This window comes from Dromaius novaehollandiae, chromosome 5 (assembly GCF_036370855.1).
Source record: "Dromaius novaehollandiae isolate bDroNov1 chromosome 5, bDroNov1.hap1, whole genome shotgun sequence".
NCBI classification, from domain to species: domain Eukaryota; kingdom Metazoa; phylum Chordata; class Aves; order Casuariiformes; family Dromaiidae; genus Dromaius; species Dromaius novaehollandiae.
In genome coordinates this window covers 69,836,168-69,857,844 of record NC_088102.1, presented here as the reverse complement: position 1 = coordinate 69,857,844, position 21,677 = coordinate 69,836,168, and the positions used below count along the sequence as shown (strand labels likewise).

The 21,677-nt window shown below is 42.7% G+C and overlaps 1 protein-coding gene and 1 non-coding gene across 11 annotated transcripts in view; one reads left to right on the top strand and one right to left on the bottom strand.

The window, feature by feature from the left end:
- Positions 1–20,658, bottom strand: part of PPP6R3 (protein phosphatase 6 regulatory subunit 3) — a 63,888-nt gene extending 43,230 nt beyond the window's left edge. For 3 of the 10 annotated variants that reach the window (XM_064513234.1, XM_064513236.1, XM_064513243.1), the window contains exon 1: positions 2,024–2,044. In XM_064513234.1, coding sequence (XP_064369304.1) covers positions 2,024–2,029 — 6 coding nt within the window. In that variant the 5' untranslated portion in view covers positions 2,030–2,044. Of the gene's footprint in view, positions 1–2,023; positions 2,045–2,836; positions 2,876–3,198; positions 3,294–3,709; positions 3,877–6,112; positions 6,262–20,510 lie in introns of those variants that run through there. The other 7 variants (XM_064513237.1, XM_064513238.1, XM_064513239.1 and 4 more) reach the window with 6 other exon arrangements.
- A 547-nt stretch (positions 20,659–21,205) lies between these two features.
- On the top strand, positions 21,206–21,278 carry TRNAA-AGC (transfer RNA alanine (anticodon AGC)). The gene has a single exon. It is a non-coding gene; the product is annotated as a tRNA-Ala (tRNA).
- The last annotated feature ends 399 nt before the right edge of the window (positions 21,279–21,677 follow it).

Below are 21,677 nucleotides of genomic sequence, written 5' to 3'. Positions count from 1 at the left end.
ACACCCAGCTTTGACTACTTAGATGAAGGCTGGTTTAGATGAAATGTTTTACTTGACAACTGGGTAAGTTAAAAGCATGTACAAAGAGCTTCAGGCAGTAACTTAACAGATTTTACAATGATAACCAGTTTCATTACAGAAGTGAAAGCAGCTTAAAAAAAAAAAAAAAATCAGGTGTCAAGCTGGAAATTGCATATTCTAAGAAAGTTTGAGAAACGCTACACAGAAGCTGTAACAAGGGTGGCATTACCAAGCCCTAACGTCAGAACGTAGCTGTCATTTTTATGTACCGCAGCATCTTCCTCCTACAAGGTTCAACTGCACAGCTGAAACAACTCAGTACTTCAGCACCAACAAACTTTTCTGTGACTAACACATCCTAAATTACCTGGTCTGTCTGAGCACAATAGCTTTTTGCCATTCCTGTGTAGCAACTAATAGAAGGTGATCTAATAGCTGGATGCAAGGAGAGCAGCCACCAAAAAGTAACCCTTGGGGCCACCAAAGGCACTCAAGAGTCTTGTACTTCTCAGCGATAAGAGCATTCCCAATGCAGATGATCCACTGCCTTTTAAAAAACAAGCAGCCAGATAGGTCTGGGGGAAGACTAAGCAATAAGGAAAAAAATTCTCATGGGTTTATCATTAAAAGAGACAAGATTTTAGACCTTTGAGGTGTATTAAGTGGTTTCTTTAAAACACTAAGCATATGTCCCTCTGCCAGCTCAACACAATAACATGAAACAAGGAGTCCCAAGGTAGGTTTCATATCAGTATCAGCATTTATAAAGCACACCCAGGTATTCTGACAGTGGAAACGGACCATCTGTTCTAAGCAAAGCTGAGCATGAGTATTTCTGAAAGTTTTAGAGCTCAAGAGAAGCACCAGCTAACAGAACTGACAGAGAAAACACTCTAGTGTCTGCTCCTTAAATTCCTTATTTCACCTAGCCAGAGCATCACCCTTCGTAAACCTGCTGTCCAAAACAGACTGTCCTTCACTCACTGGGAGCCAGTTCCTCAAAGCCTTAGAGGCACCAAAACCTACTACGTGGAAGAATTAGGCACCTCTGCATTTTCAGTCTGGACTCGAGGATAACTTGAATAGAGGAAAACTAACACCAATATTAACACTCTCCCTTCTTTATAGATAGATAGATATGGCCCATTTGGGGCAGCGGTTGGAGGAGGGGACCAATCCCCCTGAAAATCAACCACCATCCCTGCCAAAGAAAACAGAAGATTTAACAAGGCATTTAAGAAGGTAAGTTCCAGCTATTCACTGACACTAAAATAATGCAGTATTTCATTATTAATCAACAATAAAACACCTGCATTCAAACCTGAATATTTGGACCAGAACAGGTATTTTCCATAGAGTAACAGTAATTCAGGTCAGTGCACACTTGTGCTGTAACTAAATTCCATACTTTCTCCACCCGATGGATGAAAAGAACATCTAATACACAGGCAAACACTTCTGTTGGTTCTTCTGCATTAAAAATTTGGGGCATCAACACGAGGGCTGATGAAATACACATTTCTTTATCCTCTACCACATTCAGATAGTATCAGTACAAAACCTTTGGTCCTTTGCTACTCTTTACTTTTATTTCTACTTATTTCAACTAACGCAATTAAAAAGAATCATACTTACCCAATAACCCTTTTTTAAAAAATAAAACTCTTCAATTAAAGCAGCCAGGTTCAGGGTGTTTTGTTTATTTGCCTTCTTAAAAAGGAAAAAAAGAAAAAAGACAAAGAAAAAAGGACCCCCCCCAGCTGAGCAGAGACACTTAAAATTTACATCTTTTGTACAGGACAGGAACAAAAGGTAAAGGATCTTGAGTGTTACTAGCAAGGAAACTGTTAATGCTCCAAGCCCTAGATTCAGCTACACTAGTTTATATTACATCTAGCAATCATTCAAGTAAAAGTGAGATACAGGAGAGCTTCCATAATGTCATTTCTAGCTTTCTTAAACAAGATTTAAGGCAAGCAAAATTATCCTAGTAAGACCTTACCATCATTAAGTGTAAGATCCAGGAACTGCGAGGGAGCATTTCATTTTAAATAACCTAGCAACATCTCAGTGTGTTGAACTATTTGCTGGCAGAATTTAATTTACATATCAAAACAAGACACTGCATCTTCCTCCAAATACTATCAAGGATTCCTGTACAACCAAAGGACCTTTGGGAATACAAGAGAAACACTTCAGCAAATTCGTTGATTATTCTGCAACTTATGCTTGTTGTACTACCAATACAATTCCCTCCAGCCATCACACACATTTACAACATATACTTTTCAGCTAACAACTATTCTCAGAGGAAAACTACATAACCTTGAGTGAAATGGGAGCAACAGATACCCATACTATCACATAGCAGAAGCGGGAGCCTGCTATGGCTGCAGAGCATTCAAAATTTGACTGTAAAAGAGCAATCACTGTCTCTATTATCTATTTACCACACTAGCTATGCTTTTATCTAGATCAGGATTATTTATATATTACCTATACACATTACACACACACATATATAAAATATAAACAAACACATACATACACACACAATGCCCCAACAGCCAATTGCCTTGATGTGCCAAAGTAGGCCAACAAAGCTCCAAACCAGTTAATGTTTACTGAGACAGACACCGATTCCTCAAAATTCATCAAGTCATAGTAGCCCAGAGAGAATACAAAAATCAGCTAAAACCTGCAGTTTGCAATGAAGTTACGACAGCAATCTTGCACCAAGCAAGAATTGTATCCTTGACAACACCCATACTCCATATCTCAAACCACTGTTTAATATAAATGCAATCTTAATTACCTGCAACAACTCTAAATTAGACATTGATTTCCCCAGCCCAAACTGAAAAGGTGAATAACTTCATAGTAACTCCACTTCAACAGCCAAACATTTATATATTTAAAATATTTATTGGTCAGGGAACTCAGATTCTGGATATTTTCAACTTTTCCATCAATTACCTTCAAAATGGGAATGAAGGTATCTGTGTACAGAGGAAAACAGATAGTTCAGGCATGTTATAAAAAGAAGGCTGAAGAATGCATAGCCACACAGAACAACTTGACCCTGAAGCACACAGTTTGGTACCAAAAACCCAGTTGCAGTAGACGCCATTACCATATCCCAGTACAAGAACCTACAGTGCTGAACATCATCCGTACCTAATTTATGTCAGTTCACGAACACATTTGCTTTGAAACTCTTCCACAAAATTGGAGGCTGGGCAGCTGATACACCTCCTGTCACAAAACCACAACACTTTAAAACAAGTCCCCTGTAAAACAAATAGAATAACCACAACAGTGTGCCTAAGTAACCCCCAATTCTCATTATAAGACCAAAAGAAAGAAAAAAAGAAAGGCAGTGCAACAGCAGGATGGATTAGAGGACAAAGTTTGAAAATAGCCAGCTAGAAAGTAGTGAGAGAGGAAAAAGAGCTGCAACAATGGGGGAAGGAATGACCACAAAGTCTGAACTGCAGAAAAGGAAGAGCAGCTGAGAAGGTGGTAAATTTGAACCTACAGAAGTCAGGTAAGTCAGCCTTTACTGGACATCAGGGACAAGAAAATAAGTTAAAGCATTGAGAAACCACTTAAAATTCAAGCTAAGGCTTTACAGGTGCAGCAGATAAATCTACCACTATAGATGAAGTTTAATAGCAATGTTTCTTACCTGTTAAACACAAAAGTTTTTAAAAAGTTAAAAAAAACAGAACGATTTGTATTCTCTGAGGCTCCTTGCCCATTACAGGGTATCCTGGCAACAGCAAAAAATCTTTCAATCTACAGTATTAGCAGATTAGCAGGACTGAATTAGATTAAGATGAAGCAGATTTCTTCCTACAAGAAAAAAAAGAGATTTTGCAATTTAATAATGTTAACAGGTTCTATTAAATAGCTCAACAGCTGCATGAACGCAGTGTCGCTTGCAGGGAATGAAAAACATGAACGATGGAAGAAAGAAACAACTTGCTAAGAAGAAAAGTCATTTCAGTCCATCGCACCATGCTCTGAGACAAATTCAAGAGGAGCTTGTCATCTGAAAGGAAACCGTCACAAACTTCATCCAATTAAACATCCTCCTTCGCTGCTGGGAGACAGAGGAAGAAACTTCTTCGTCTTGACGAAGCAAAAGGCAAGTGAGATTGTAAAGGCTGTTTGCCAAGGGAATCTAACATGAACCCAGAGTTTCTATTGCTGTTTTACCTATAAGCAGTTTTATATGAGGTCACATCTTCAGATCTAGAGGTCGGAACCGCTCAGTACTAGATTTTCCTCTAACAGTCTTTTTCTATCCTCACAACTATTCTCTGGCTGCTTGTTATACTAAAGGCCCATTTATGCACAAACTTGCACAAAAACAAAGATACAAGCACTAAGAATACCCGTCATTTTGGCATAAATCTGTACAAGAAATTCAGATACTTCCAATCTGAAGTCAGTTCAACTTACAAAAATCCAGATAAACCTACTCTAAATTGATAAGCCTACTTCAAATTGAGAGTCTACATGCAGACTTGTAAAGTAACTACCCACATCAGGACAGCATTTGATCTCTCAAAAATTCATCAAGAAAACCTCTGCTTTCAGACACTCCAATTCTTTCAATGTAAAACAAAGTAACATTAAAGAAAATAATGAGGTATACATAAGTGGCCTCAAGAGTGATGCTTACCAGCCCACACTTAAGAAGTCAACACTGTGTAAGCAAGAAAAAGTAGCATATTAAGTGATGCTTCTTTCCAAGATGGCTGTTTCTGGCAATCTCAGGAAGAATTTCTAGAAACAAAAATTCACCTTCCTTCTCCACCGATTATGGAGGGTTTTCTGGGTTTGCTTTTTTAATGCAGGCTTCAAGTAGGATAACTACTGTTTCTTCTGAAAGCAAGGGCAGTGCTATTCTTCAAAGAAAGAAGTATCACAAACTAAGAAGGGTAGCAAGCATAGCAGCAAGTTCATTAATTTGTTTCAATGTCTAGTACTTGGCTAAAGGGCTCCACTGTCAGAATTTCAGTCCCTAGTATATCTTCAGCTAAAAAAAAGAAAAACACATAACCATGCTAAGTACTCTGCCAGTAGAGACAAGAATGAGTTAATTCTAGTCTTGCCATGTCACAGAGTTGCATCTTCAAAGCTGGTTTTTAATCCTTGCATAATATTTATTAAATAGCCTCTATCAACCTAGAAACACACACTGCAAAATATGTTCCTTCTGAATTAAAAGAAGTGTTTACATTCTATTTAAACAAACATCCAAGACAGTGTTTTTATTAGCTTTGTTAGGACTAGTAGTTTCTGTGGCTTGAAACGCCATGTTATTTGGTATTCCCAACAGTTCTGGAGCCAAAACTCACCATATTTCCATTTTATTCACAACAGTGCAAAGACTCCAAGCCTTAGTGCACATGAACGCTACACATAGCCTTCTCTAAGGCTATTTTAGTAACCAACATACACGTGAACTGAAGGTCAGTGTAATACATTGACCATAATACTTTCAAAGGTCAAATGTGTTTTTCATCCTTAGACCTTCAGGTCTAAATGTCAAGCAGATTTGCCAATCGCTTGCGAGTCAAGTGACTAACAAGAGGAAAAAAAGTAAACAAGTTTAATAAAGTTCGTCTGCTTTACCAAAGTTGACCTGGTAATCATTTCTCGATTTCAAATGCTCACCTATATGCAGAAGCTCAGCCCTAAGTTAGGGCAGACTGTCTATTCCTCAGTTATTCCACGTGCGGGCAAACGAAGAAACCCGTTTAATTTAATCCACTTCCAGAGAGTTGACAAACGTCTTCAGGTACTGCCCACCCACATTTCATTTGCCAGTAACATCAGGCAAGTGAAAACCACTATGAATTACTAGTCTCCCTACAAGGCTGTCTTTCTGATGTTTCTCCATTCCCTCCTTCTTGCACCAAATAAAATTTCAGCATCTAAATACCATTGTCTAGTCCTGGAATGGTCAGTTTCTGAACTCCTAGAGTTGGTCCACACAGCAGGATTACATGCAGTAATAAAGGGCTAGTGTAATCAAAACCATCAAGAAGATACTGGCAGCGCAAGTGCTGCAGCATACCCTGGGAAGCCTGTTCCACAGGAAGCCTGCTCTGGTCAGTCAGGACCTTTTCACTCCATTCTCAGAGTCCACCGTAGTAGAGAGCTTGGTTTCAGGAATGGCCTTCCCCTTAGCAGCACTGATGGTTTACTGGCTCCGACTGCTCCTCTCTGCCAAAGAGATTAGGGATTGAGAGGGGCTGCAGTGTGGACAAAATAAAGGAAAAACACAGGAGTACTTTGCTTAAAAAAAGTTAGAGAGAGAGTCAACTGAATGGATCAAGTATAATACTGTACAAGTCCATCTTACCTGCCTCCAGGGATGGCCTACATTCAACAATAGTTTAGCCACTTTAATATGGCACTGCTATCAGGGAGATGGGGCCATCCGGGAAGGCATCAAAAACTGAAACCTAAAGGCAGCATGCAAAGGCAGGATGGAAGTATTGGCACGTATATTACATTTGAATATAAAACCATGAAAACCCATCATCACTAGAACTTATCTCTGCTAATATCTTTATCCAATTCAGCTGTAAAATACAGCAAAACACAACTGTTTAGAATAATATCAGTTTTTCCCTAAAGTACCACAGCATGGTTAAGCTTGTTCTAGAAGTATTAGCTGACGAAATGTACTTACTTACGCTTTTTTACCTACAGAGTTAAGCATTATCTGATCAGCTGTCAGGAACAGGACAAAACACATTGTATTAATACTGCATAGACTGGGACATATCTGCTTCTAAAACAGCTTCCAAACATCTCTCGGTCCAAACACTTAAGGTAAAAAGGTCTCTGCCAAGTCTGTTCTTTGCCCATAGAAACCAATGCAACATTCGCGCATCCTGGCAAGGAAGTACAATAACTGCAAGCTCCTGAACAGTGCTGCTGTTAGAGCATTTCACCTCATGCAGTTAAAATAGTAACTTATAACTTACCGTATGTGAAATAAAGCTGCTCAATGACATGACTTTGTGATGCAGAAAACCTCACTCAACTCTCACGAACACACCTTCATTAATGTTAAGGCTCATCCCAAATGCAAGCGTTCATATTGCCAAACAACTCCTTTATAAAAGTTTGTTTTGTTTTGTAGCCCACACCCCAAATTTGGGAGAAGTCAGTTTGACAAAACCACTAACTAACGTTCCTCTTCAGGAACAATAAACGTGTTCGGATAACAATTAAAAACGGGAAGCATATGCCACTGCTTAGGCAGTTTAATCTCATTTCATATGCCAGGAATATTGTGCCCAAAAGAAGCACAACTGTTTTTCTACAATATTGTGCTCAAGAAAAAAAGAAAATATGAAATTTGATTTCTTCCTTTTTCCACTGGCTTATTACCTCAGAATGATTCCCCAAAGCATTTACAGTCTATCAGTACTAAACTGTTAAATATTAATGCTCCAGGCAGAGCAAATGTGAAGTCATCACCTACATGAGACTAAACACTCATCATCGCTCTTTACCGCATCTCTCCAAATGCCTAGGTGACCAATTCTGATGACTGCTGGAAAAAGCTGCTAGACATCATGCATATTTTCAAAACCATTTTATTATTCCCCCCCTCCCCCAAAGAGAAATTTTATTCACTTATTTTTAAGACAACCACCACAACCCTTTAGAACTGCTTAGCACAACTATGAACAGCTCCCCTTCCCCTTGCAATTGCTCCAACCTGGTCTCAAGTCTCAGGTGAAACCGAAGCAACCTAATGAGTAAAACAAGGCATCTGTAAACCGTACTGAGCTCCGGGAACAGATTTCCTAAAGTTAGGTTCAGCATCACGCCCACTAGCCCATCCTTCAGTTAATGTCCAACTTTTAACAGCAAAGAGCAACCACAGGATACACAACGTATAACAGGTCGGGATGATGTCAAACAACACAAAACAAAAGAAATCCCTCACCCATAGATTTATCCCCCTTAGAGAAACAGTCTTAGGGTTTAATACAGAGGTTAATCAGGAGCACCTCTTCCCAAACAACTTAAGTCTATGCAATCCCTTGAAAAGATGGTCCCCAGAGAAGACTGGCTTTAAAATATTTGTCCACCGCTGTGAATGTGGGACAGTGGAGGGGAAAAGAAAGGGGAGAGGAATTAGGGCACCTGATCGAGTCCAGAAGAGTAACTTGTGAACTAGTGAAGTTTATCAAAAAACCCTGCATAACCGAGGTGACGAACCGCATTTAAGGTGGCTCATTTACGCTAGGACTTAAACTTCAAATAATTTAGGTTATCAGTTCCGAGCACTTTGTTGAGAGCGAGCAAGACAGCGCACGTGCGTGCCGCTGACATGTAACCATTCACGCCCAGAAAGTGCTGAGCAGACCAGGACTGAAAATCAGGATCGTCCCTGCCAGCAGCTCTGCAGCCGGCTCTGCATTGCCCCTTGCTGGCCCTCGTCTCCTCCCTGCCGACTCTGACACTCGCCAAGCCTCTGCCAAGCTGTCGGAGCGGGAACCTACCGCAGGGAGTGACAAGCGGAGGTGGGGGAGGTAGGGAGGAACAGCTCTGCTGCCAAGTCTGCATGCTGCAACAGCTCACGGATCTGCCAGCCACCGAAGCGGGCAGGGCCAAGGAGGCGGGAACGCCCTGCCGGGCACAGGGCAACCGAGGTTTGCCTCTTCCTCCTCTGCCCCCGCGTTACATGGGGTCAGGCTGCCGCAGCGCTGTAGCCTCAAACTTCACCCAGATCAGATGAAACATAAGAGCATGCATAAGGCCAAATTTGGACAATTCGCCACCAATTCTACCATTGTGCCACGCACCTGACAGCCTGCAAGCCTCAATGAGGCCTGGATTCCTATATTTCTTCTTTGGAAAGGTAAAAATCGGTAATGCTGACTACTTTTTAGAAGCTTTATCCTTATTCATTTGAACATTTATGAAAAAAGCTTTACTTAGCCTTAAGATGAGATGCGTGAACTTTAGCTGAAGGTTCCCCCTCCCTTTTTAAGTATTTTTTCCATTCTATTCCAGTATGTGCTCTCAAGAAGTGTGAGGGGTTTTTTTGGTCTTGCTTTTGGGTGGGGGTTTTTTGGTCAAGTCTAAGCTGAGTCAGATCACATCGGTATATTTGCCAGCACAGCTGCACTTTTGCTGGGCATGACCCGAACCATAGCTGTAATCTTCGGCATCTCACTGAATCTGCCCCAACCAGATGGGACACTGCTCAGAAGGAGCTATGAGAAAGCCACGGTTTGAACAAGCCTGTCAGTTTTATGCAACAGTAAGATACAAAGTTCCCTAAGGTTATACCTAGGGCAGCGCTAGGAGAAACAGCGCAGCTGCATGACACGCTGCCCCGCCGAGGCTACTCAGCCCTGACTGTCACTTCCGTTAATTAACCTGGGTACAACATGCTAAGTGGCCGCACGACTTCTTGAGGCCAAGTCCGTACTTGGCACAGCACACTAAACATAAAAGCACGTGCACAACTGGCTGGACATTTCTAATGCAGCAAGCGGTGTATCATGTATACATACCCGCTCTCTCCGAACAACCTTTAACTGCTCCAACATAAACAAGTTTGTCCTCCTTTCGCCTTGCTCATTAGACCTTTGAAAGCTGGCCACAAATCAAGTTGAAATGCATGAAAATACGCAACTAACAAAGACAAAAGCAAGCTGCTTACTTCAGCGTCTTCTAAGCAGTGAAGCAAGGTGTGTTCTTCTTGTAGGGACGGTGCATTCAAGCTTACTGAGTTTCCTTTCTATGCAAAAGCCCGGTCTGTTAGAAGAGTACCTCGCATTGCTTGCGGCTCAGACGTGGAAGCCAGCTACCACCAGGAGCCAGGAATGTTTCACCTCCTGAAGCTCCCGAGAGCTACTGCAGCAGCCAGAACCAGAATGGACTTTTACAGCAAGACAGTTTCTTCAAAATTAAGCCCAAAGCTGTGTCCCCCTTGCTTCCCTCTTGCTCGATTCTTCATTTTCATTAAAGGTTACCTAGACCTCACTGGTTAAATAAAGTCTGCAGGCAGCTGCACATTCTCAAGGTAGCAGGTGAGACTGACCTTTTATTAGGATATCAAGAAGTGAGCAAAAACATTATTATTACATATGTTATCTCTGATTTCTGTGCTACCATATGCTGTGAAGACAGAGAACTCACCAAGCCCACTCTGCACGCATACGCAGGCTAATAAACCCAGCATGACCCTCTCACACCAAACACGTTATGCTTTTCAAACTGAAAACCCTAACGCTCTTCAGTGAGCCCAGTGTGCAGGTCTGGCACTATGAAAACAAAAATTAAAGATACTCCTCCTTTAATCTTCAATTTAAGCAGGTAAAATATACATGTATTTTTAATCATGTATCTCCTTGATTTTGACTTACTCTGGGGGAGCTAAATTTCACTTCACTTTTGAAAAGCTTAGGCCCAGTCTATGCTTATGTCTACAGTCTCTCAGTTTTCATGTTCATCCACACAATCCCTAGAATGAGAGTAGAAAAGTTATTCCAGTGTAGCTGCCAAGGAAGGGAAATAAATTAAACTGGCACAGACAGCTGGATACAAGGGAAGTGGTACTATTCTACCATATTTTCTTACCTAAAAGTTGATATGTACATTTAGAAGAAGCTTTAGCACTATCTGGATTCTTCCTGAGATTTGTACTTATGTCCTGGCTAAACCTCTTCACCTTTAACCTCAAGTGCCAACCATCCTTTCCCTTTCAGAAGATGCTCAGTGTATCAACAACAACAACAACAAAAAAAAAAAACACAAAAAAACCCACACACACCAGGGAAAGAATCTAAGCCACTGTCCTTTTCCGCTCTTCAGAAACCTTGAAGTTAAGCAGTTTGAAAAGAAAGGTACTTTAAAAAGCATACAGAACATTAACTAAGTGCTGGATGCCAAAGCAGACAGGTGATCACTCAAGGAGTAAGACAACTGAATAGAAGGTCAATACCCTCCACAAGCATTTCACCACCATTCTTAGTAATACAAAGTGCTAGCAAACGACCTCTCCACCCCTAAGTTATTTAAATGACGAGCATTTAACACTACATGGGGAAGCTGCAGATAGAGGCATGACTAGCTTTACTTTCCCGAGAGAGACTCGGCTTACAGGACTAAAAAAGGCTTCTTCAAATGGGAAGACTTCACAAAACTCTCACTCACAAAAGCTTAGCGAATGAATACTATTTCAATTAGAGCATAAGCAGAAGTCCTAGAACAGAAATTAGAAAACCAAAGTAATACAAAGTCACAGAGAAGGCATTTTACAGGTAGAGCTTGAGGTGGCCATTAAGTTAATATTATCCTCCTCCCCTCCCACCCCCCCCAATTCAAGTGATTTATGTCTTGGAGGGAAGCACTGTAGTAATCCTGAGTCTTGCCATGCTGTGCTTTCACAAAGCATATGCATTGCAACTACCACACATTTTTCCGGCACAGATGCATCTGAGCTCCCGTTGCAAGGAAGCACGCTCTCCCCATAGAAAGCTCCGATTTTGATGCACACCACCAGAGAAAGCCTCTTTGCCCACTGCCTAACAGAATAAGCTACCTTGTTACAACCGCAACACACAGCCCTATTCTTGAAGAAAAAGCCAAAGTTTGATACGAAAATGCAAACTTGTTACGGAAATGCTCAGTGGTCTTCAAAATCAGCTTTTAAAAGTTCTGTTTCAGTGTCTCCTCACTGGAGCATCAGAAGACTACTTCTCTCCCCTCCTCTAACCCCACCATCTTTTTGAACTCTAAGAAACTCATAGCTGCAACTGATGAGTTACAGCGCAAGCCCACCTCAACAGTCCAGCCATATTCCTTAAGGAAATTTCTCATTACTTTCACATCCTACAACTTTACACTGAAATAATCACCAACTGAGAAATACTGTAAATGCACATCCCTGCAGACAGAGTCAAAAAAAACACTGAAGCAACATCCCATAGGTTGAGAAGCGGTATTTAGGACAAATCCAAGATCGTTTTACAATGGCCCTTACCAAAATACTTTTGTGCAGATGTATTTAAGTTGGCTGGGTTTCCTCTCTCACTCTCTCCATGCTTCTCCTCCTCTCAAGACAGGGCTACGCCACAGCCGCTGACCAGAACACTTCTGGCATCCATTCCTTCCTGCAGCCTCTTCTCTAGCTTTACAGCCTCTGGCTACCAACTTGTGTGTTAACAGCTCTATCCAGGGCAAGAAGAGGTCTCAGCTCTGCAAAGCGTTTCTTCATTCTTTACGAGTAGGAATTACTGAGGCAACAAGGTCGTTATTAACCCAAGTGCAAGACAACAGTAACCAACAACTGCACTGATGCTTCTCAGTCCTAGGTCTATTCAAGACATTTGAAGAATAAAGTTGCAAGGAAAGCAAGCTGTTTAAAACGCTAGCTCAGAATTTAAAAAGGTAGAGTATTTATAACAGCACTGCAACATAGCTCTAGGAAGCAATACTCTGCTAAGCAGAACCTTGAGGTCAAAAACCTAAGATCTGAGTTTAAATTATGCTCTTAGGTAACATTTAGAGTTCCTCAGATTCCGGAAAGTCAGTCTTACCTACTACCATCCAATAAAGTTAAGTCAGTAGCGTGACAAGAGGAGGCAAGGCAACTTTAGTACAAACTGTTATTCTCAGAAATTAAGTTAATTTGAAACATCTGAAAGTCCAGAAACAAAGCTTTACAGCTCTAAGCATGAACTCCAAAAAAAATTATGATTTTCAAAAGAAATCTTATGATGGCTAGCTGCAATAAGACAACTTCAATGCTTTCCTCCTGCAGCTTTCCTTTCTTTGCTTTATTTTCAATTGAGAGTTTGGTTTTTATTTTGGAGGGAGGGAGTTATACCTTCACTGGCTGCTGCTTGCAGCTTTTCCATAATAAGAAGAATAATAAAAAATTCTTAATAAAATCCAAGTATGCTCAATAAAACACATCTGCCTCGTTATTTACATTCTGCTGCTTAGCAGTTCCAGTATCAGTTTACTAATTCGCATTCCCAGAGAAGACCTTAGTCTTCACAATCACAAGCACTGAGCCTTGCTAAAAAAAGCCCCACCCACAACTACAGACATCGAGACAATCTGTAACTCTCCATCTCATGATAACGTCCTCAGTGCTGCAGTCGCACATTTTCTGGCTCTATTAATAATTTTATTCTTGGCTACACAGTGCTACAACTTCGACAGGGGAGAAACACAAAGTAATCCCATCACGCTCTGGCCTCCAGCCTTATAGTTCGCATGTTCTTCCGAAGAGTGGAAGATAAATCTCAGTATCCCCGAGTCCAAAGAAGGGGAGGCTTGGGTCCAGCGCATTTCAAAGAAAAGGCTACGTTACAAGAATTTTAACATTAACTTTCTGTTGTGTCCTAAAAGGGAGCCAATTTCCTATACTGAAAAAGATGTCAGACACCCACAGGTATTTCCTACATTATAACAGATATCAAACACCCACTGGGATTTCAGATTTTGAATCCCTGTTTCACATGACACCCACATACACAGAGGCTTTTTTCTCTTTTTTTCTTTTTAACTAGCTGCCTTTGATATCCCATCCCTACAATTCCAACCTGGGCAATTAAACTTCCGATTCAGTAAGTGGAGAGTTAGAGATTAAGTTGGATTTAAGAGCTGCATTTCGGAAGCAGAGCAGCCAAACCAGGTGTGGCTAGTCCTCAGTTCAGCCATGTCAAATCCCTTTCTTGGAAATAAATCATTTCCAAGCACAGCAGAAGAGCATCCTGGAACAGACAACCACAGCAGAAAAGACAGTATTTGTGCCCACCTATAACTGAAACCGTATAAAGCCGCAAGGCAACAGCACCTGGCACAACTACTGAGAAACAGAAGCTATCAAACATTTATATGGGTTGAGAAAGAATAAAGCTTTAAATTCAGTCCCCGACCACGTTGTAGTGATGTCACCGCAAATCTTACGTGCTTTTTTTATTTTAAGTGACTAGAAGAGAGTCTTAGCCCTGCAAATAGTAAAGTCAAAGAAGTTACAGACATAACACAGCTTTCATAGTTTGATGACAAAGTAGATTCCTTTTAAGTGAGGAAAGACATCCCATAACACCATTGGTAAAGAGACAGGAAGGACTTGGTGAGGTCAAAGAGAACTGTAAAGTTTTAACTAGCTCCAAGATGCTCATAAAAGCTAAACGCTGACTGCTACTGCCAACTCACAGCAACAGCAGCAATTACCTTCTTTCTCACAACCAGCAGTTGTACAAGTTGTGCAGTGCTCTTGCACCATCTTCATCAACTACTGATTGCTGTTGGCTTTACCTTCCAATATTTCCCTTTTTGAAAGTCAAAATAAAAACAGTACACTAATCGTTAAAGTAAAGGCAAGGAGCATCACAAGCCACACCTGGTTTTACAGCCACTGACCATTAAGAAATGCAAACTTATGTCACTAACAGTTTTGTCTAGATGCAAAGGTCAGCGCATAACATCTCCTTGCTATTAAATGAAAGGTGGCGTGGAACTATAACAAAGAGCCTAGCATCAGGTACACACAATAAAAGGATCCTTATACGAAGGCTTGTCACAGCCAAAAGCAAGGACTGACTACTTCACGGCCAGCTTGGTATAATTTCTACCACTGCCACACATGGAAAGGGAAAGACTCACCAACAAGCTACCAGTTGTTAGAAGTGCCAAAAGCAATGACAAACTCCCTCATAACGGCCAGAAAGAAGGATACAGAGTGACAAACATGGAAGGCAGGAACACAACCATTGCACTGCTGCAATTTTCAACCGGACTTCCACCTGGGATGCATGCTGGCCAGTGTCAACACGAGAGGAAGTGGGCTTCCTGTAGAGGATACTTACAGCATCAGCAGGAAACCCACCTACCCAAAAGCGTGTCCGTCTGTCCCTTCCACCGCTGTAGCATTATTCTGCTAGTCTCCAGAGTTTCCATCCTTCTTCAAGAAGCCTGGCGAAGGCAGCTAAACCAGTCAAACTAATGTAATTTACTACTTATTCTTCTGAAGGGTTAGCTTTCAATGATACTTGGTATCTGGCAAATCTGTCAAGGCAGTAATGGAAGAAATAATGTGAGTTACTGTAGCTCAAACCAGTACTGAAGTTCCTAGCTGATCATTTTAGATTTAAGACTGGCTGAAGAAGTAGCTGGTATGTAACAAGAACAGAACATCAAGAAAGCCCCAAGTCAGTGCATTTTATAAGAAGAAGAGTCTTTACACCAAGACCTTGCCTACAGCTTTTCATCGTACTGTATCTTTTAGTAAAACTATTTTGATTTCTATTATATTTATGGGGGGAAAAAAGCAACCAAAGCATGAGGTATTGGATTTTTTACAGCTTCTGTAAGAGAAACACTAAACATATAAGCACTATGGTACAGAGATGCAAAAATTCACCCTATGGAAGCAGAAGTTGATATTCTTTCATTATGCATCAGCATTGAAGTAATATTAATTTGCAGCAAGCCAAGCTGTTAGAAATTTGTATTACTCTCATTTTTCCTGCTCTAAGTCAACCACTGGAACTAGTTACAGTGCCATAAAAAAAAAGATGTAATCACATCTGTATTAATACTGCTTATGGACACTGTATAAAGCATTACTTTAAATCTTACTAACTTGCTTTCGATTTCTCAATTAGGACACTAGCTCTACAAATGAGAAACATGCATCGCCTACCTGGGGAACTAGGGTCCTACGCTTCACTCCTCTAGAGAAGCATTACATATACTCAGAGAGAGCATCTTTCTATAAGCTACAAGTTTGGGAAATTAAATTCACTTCAAAAACCTCGGCAAATAAGTTAAATTTGCATAACAGAACCTTATTTTATATATTAGGAGCCATTTAAAAATCTACCTACGATCACTGAAGGTGGGGTACAGTGCCATTACATAGACCAACCCATAGCAAGGATAAGAGATGGCCAGGATTCACATGACACACACAAACAGTGAGAATAATTTTAGCACAGGAATTGTTCTATTCAGATATCTAATTCGCATATCTAATAGTCTTAGGAACAAATGACTAGTTTTTGCTGAAAAAATAAAATGCAGAAATTTCCATCCTCAACTCCAAACATGTTTTGTTACCAGAATGGGAATCACAAGTCCCCTTCACAAGCTTCACTCAAGACGTGCTTGGGCATCAGAACAAGCCTTTAAGAGTGTTCTTCACGTTCAAAAGCATCTCTCAGCACAACTGAGAGGAGCCTGCCAGTGGTCCTTCAGCACTCATTTTCCAGAAGGCCCAGTGGAGGCAGGAAGGAGGCCACGAGGTCACATACTCCATCTCCTTGCTGATACATAACTCAAACTACATGTGAATGCTTGCAATCATCTCATCCAAAACAAAACAGGACCCTTTCCAGAACTTCCCCCAAGGAGACTAATCCTCCAAATCTCACCATCAGGCAGTTTCTGCTCTTGTGCTTGTTTTTCTTTTACTCAGTTCTGCCTCTCTCCATATCAAATTTCAACTTTACCCAAATACTCATTTAGTCAGGTTCTCCCCAATTTTACAGATGCTCTTTGCCATTTTGCCTACACACCTATACTGATCACACTGTCTTCTACTCAGTTGTTGTTTCTGACTTAACAATAGATTTCAGGTACTAGTGAAGAATGTTTTCAGTTCAATCCTTTCAGTTGTATTCAGAAGCAGGGATAACATATACTGTCATCCCCGTAGAGTGTATTACAGCTTCACAGCTCCATACAGTTTTATATTCAGGTCTTTTTGTCTTCTTTCCACTGCTGGCGTGCACCACAGTGCACAGATTCTGCCACTGCACGCTTCAAGTTTTTGAAGTCCCAAGGAACAGATATGACTGTGAAACAGGATTAGGGGAGAACTATATGGAGTAACAGCAAAAAATAAGAACAATCAGTCAGGAAACTCCACTCCAAACAACACATACCACTTCAGACTTGCTTCTCAGCACCTTACAGATGCTACTGAATAAACAGAGCTCAGGAACAGTCTTGTATTTCATGATCACAGAACTTTTCCAATCCTGTGCAGAGAGCCATTCCACAAACAAGCAAGCTCTCAACAGCTTATACCAAATTTCATCCCCATCCTACCAAATCAGTCTGTCCTGCTGCCTGAGAAGTGTCTCAGACTAGCTATAGATACACATAAAACTTGCAAAAGTGAAATAACATTTTACTGTAATGGCTTTTTTTTTTTTTTTTTTTTACAACAGATATCGGCACCTAGATACACTGCAAAAAAGAGTTAAAAGTGATATGCAAAACTTTCAATTCTGTGTTTGTAATCTTCGGACATTTTGTGATTAATCGTTCAGGTTTGCCTCCCACCCTTAAAACACCAGGATCAAGCACAATCACTAAATACTTTCTTCAAGTCCTTTGCTCTCCTCCTTCCCTCGACAAAATCAGTTGAGATAAGCAAGATTTATTATCTATCCCTACTTATTTTATTATTATGGAAAGTTTTGCCAAAAAGAATGGCTCCACATCTTGCTCTCAAGATAATCCAATCAGACAAGTCTGGTCTTCTAGAATCTGAATGCGGAATCTACTTTAAGAGAACACTATTTCTAAACACAAGATGTGAAGTAACATATAGTACACATTAATCTTAATGGTCACAGATGAGGATGCCACTACAGTAGCAGGATGACACAGCTAATGCGCTAAAGACAGCCGACCTTACTACACAAATGGATTCCTATGCTCATGCTAGTGCTTCTTCTGTGTAAGAATAAAAAAAAAAGAAGCAGTGGTTTCCATCACAACTTCCAAAGGCAGCAAATGAACCCAGTTTATACGCAAGAAGTGAATAGAACAAGCCTCCTACCTATCAAGATGCGCGGGTGGCATGCTGGAAAACAGAAGCTAAGAGACATCATTTTTCAATACGCTGATACAGACTGATCTTCTCCACTAACTGCAGAGTTAAATAAATACTTCAAGGCTTTTTAACACTTGGATGGAAGAGGATGACATCAATAGAGAGAAAGGCAAGTGGGCCAAACAGTTCTTTGAAGTGTTTCTCCCTTCTTACTAAGATTTTGCTCCCACACTGGCTGTTCTTCAGCTGTTCTTGAACCAGCTCTTTGGCGTTTTACAGTACATGCCTTTCAAACTTAATCTGAGTGGAGAAACAAAGCTGTTGAGCCTTAACAATAGACTTCACTCTCAAACCATCTGTTACTGTTAAAAAAAAAAAAAAAAAAAAAAAGTACTTTTTTTTCCCTTTTACTTTAATACTGCTAAATCAGATTCCCTTCTATTTAAGTCACTTGAATTTCACACTCAGAGCATCATCTGATTGTCAAACAGGCCACAGAATCACCTCTGCAAAGTGCAAGCAAAAAGGTTTCTTGAGGAAAAAGTAACAATTTCTCACTTTAGCAAGACAACAGAAGCACAAAGAAGAGTTTGCAGGCAATATTCTGAAAAAGGCACACACACTCTTTGATTTCTTTAATTCCATAATGGAATAATAATGGCCAGTTGAATTCTATCTAACAAGTCCTCAGACATTACAGTCAAAGCAGCTTACACATAAGCCTAACTTGCTTGCAAAGAAGCCATAACATACTACCCTGCTTAAAAACATCAAGGTTAAATAGGCTGCTTTTCCTGAATTTCTAAACTACAAGCTTCAGTTAAACTCCGTATTTTCTTTGGGTTCACTGTAAAGAGACCTCTTGAGCAGCTCTTCTGGCCAAAATAAAAATCCTCTACTACTATCAGAAAATCACCTCATTTAGTAATTCAGAAAGTACAAGATCCAATACTACATACACATGCTGCTTTACACAGAGAGCAAAGCAAAGGAAATATCGTCTGCGTTCCAGGAATCATAGATGGAGGAAAGATACAACTTCAGTGCATTTAGACAAGTACACAGAATTACAAACTATCAAGAAGTTAAACACTGATCTTTTAACACACAGACCAGCTACCAAATCAGTATGGAGTCTCCTTAACGAGTTACATATCAAAAGATAATTCTGTAACGTTCTTTTAGATTTGCATAATAAAACCCCTCCAAGCTACAAATAGCCCATGCCTCACTAGTAATATAAATAAATAAATAATACTGAACTAAGCAATCACACAGAAGTCTTATTGGAATATATGCGGTAGTTCAAATAACTGAACGCTGATACAAGATGATCTGCCATCCTTTGGTATTCCACCAAAGAGGCACACAAGTATTTGCAATTTACAAGCTACTTCATATACTAACTGGAAATTTTACACTAGTTTAATATTCAGCAATAAAAAAACCTCACACCCTACTGTCAGAGTACATTCGTATTCCTTCCACTGAAGGAGATTTTAAGAAGTACGTAATATCAGCAACAGTAACGCTACCTTTCATTTTTAAGTTGTCAACATCTCCCAAGGAACACCTCCTAAAGCTATCCACCCACTCCTAAGTTCTCTGCACGAATCCACTAAGAATACCTTTTTTTTTTTTTTTTTTAATAGCAACACCCCTTTTCAAAGTATCCCACTGTTCGAACTTAAATATTATTTATCTTGACAGACAAGACTCCGATTTTAGCCTCAGCTGCACTCAGGTCACACGACACACAAGACTGTAACCCTAACTCCCTCTTATGCCTTGAGAAGTTTTTAGCCACTAGAGTAAAAGAAAAACAAAACAAAAAACCAAGAGAACTGACAGGTTCGAAGCCGGATTTTGCCAGATGTACTTAACAGCAGTTCAAGCTTACCAAAATACCACTATGCTTTTAATAAATTCTAGTTTGGGGGGGGGGGGGGGGGGGAAAAAGCCTTGGGAAAAAATAGCCGGCAGTGTCCTCACAGGAATACCGAGGCCCGGATTTAAGAGAAGGAAACCGAATGCAAAACCAGCTATCAGCAAGGCTTTTCTGCTTTATTATCCGAGATAACAGCGAAGCCGGAATAAAGTTCTGCAAGTTACAACCACAGCACGAGTGACTGCTGGGGGAGGGGAGGGGAGGGAGGGAGAGGAGGCGGCTTCCCCGATCTCGGACAAAACACTCCACCCGGAGCTCCAGCTCCGCGGTGGGAGCTGAGCTTCCCCGCGGCAGCTGCCGGCTCGGCGGTGGCGGAACAAGGCGCCGCCGCCCGCGGGGACGAAGCGCCGCCGAGGAGAAGCCCTGCGGCGGGAGGCGGCGGCGCGGCGAGCAGGCGGCGGGCGGGCAGCGCTCCCCCTCGGCGCGGCCCGGGCCCTCCCCGCCGCGCCCAGTCTCGCGGCAGCCGCTCCGGGCCCAAGGCGGCCGCGGAGGAGGAAGGGGGCGGGGGGGGGGGGGCGCCGCCGCGCAGAGAGCCCCAACGGCCCCGCCAGGCCGCGGCCTCAGCAGTGCCCCGGGGCCCCCCGCGCTGAAGGGGGGTGGGGGAGGGCAGGCGCCAGGCCCGCGCCGCCGCCGCCCTCCGCGAGGCGGCGGAAGAGTCCCGGCTCGCCCCCGCCCCGTCCGTACCTCGGCAAGCGCGTCCCCCCGCCACAGGCCCCGGGCTGCCTCCGCTCAGGCGGGAAAGCCACCGCTCGCCACCATCACCGACGCTCCAAGATGGCGGACATATCAGCTCCTGCGAGCCCTCCTCTCCCCCCGCCCCGCCTGCCAATCACACCGCCCCGGCGCCGCCCCCCCGGCCTCGGCCCGCGACTTCCTATTGGGGGCTGCGCGGGGCTCGGCCTCTCACTGGCCTTCCTGCGGATGTCAGTCACTCCGCAGCGGCGCCGAGACGGGGCCAAAGGGGGACGGGGGCGGGCTCTCGGCTTCCTGTTGGCCAGTCAAAGCATGGGGGCGGGTGCAGTTCGTTTCCCACCTTCACGCCCTAGCAACAGCGTAACGTCATCGTGACAGGCGTCTCCCTTGCCCAATCGCAAGCGCGGGTGCCTTTTAAAAATAAATCCCTTCCACCCAATCTGGAGCTAAGGCGCTCAGGTCCGGCAGGAGGCCAATGAGACCTCAGGGCGGGAGGGGTGGGCGCCGGCAGTGGCGATCTCCCCGAGGCCACGCCTCCCTGCGCCCCACCATTGGCCGGCGTGCGGAGTCCCGCCCCCCGGGGCGCGGCGCGGCGGCCAAACTGCCTGACAACAACGCGGCGGCAGCGGCGACACGCGGGGGGCGGGGCGCGAATGTGAGGGCGCGCGCGAAAACCGTTGTGACGCGGGGAATTAGCTCAAATGGTAGAGCGCTCGCTTAGCATGCGAGAGGTAGCGGGATCGATGCCCGCATTCTCCAGGGCTTTTGCGTTTATGTTTTTCTTTCTTTTTTTCCCTTCTCTTCTTATTTTGAGGAGCTCGTGGGCCACCTTAAACGGCCTCGAAATTAGGGGCATATTTTAATAAAACTTGACCGGGATAAAGTGGTGTGTAGGAGGTGCAGGTGCGCCGAGGGGTGCATGGGGCTGCTCATGGAGGCACTGGCTTCAAAACCTTCCCGCCCGGGGCGCTGGGGCTGCACGTGTGAAACCTCCAGAAAACGCACGGCCAAACGTGTGGCCTTGTTTACCTCAGCTTCCCTCCCTAAACCGAGCAAAAACTCACCGGCGACACGGCGTTTTGTGCCCCACGCGGTGCCACCGCGTTGCCCTGGCAGCAGAGCTGACACACGGACAAACCCCATGCAGGAAAAAAAAGG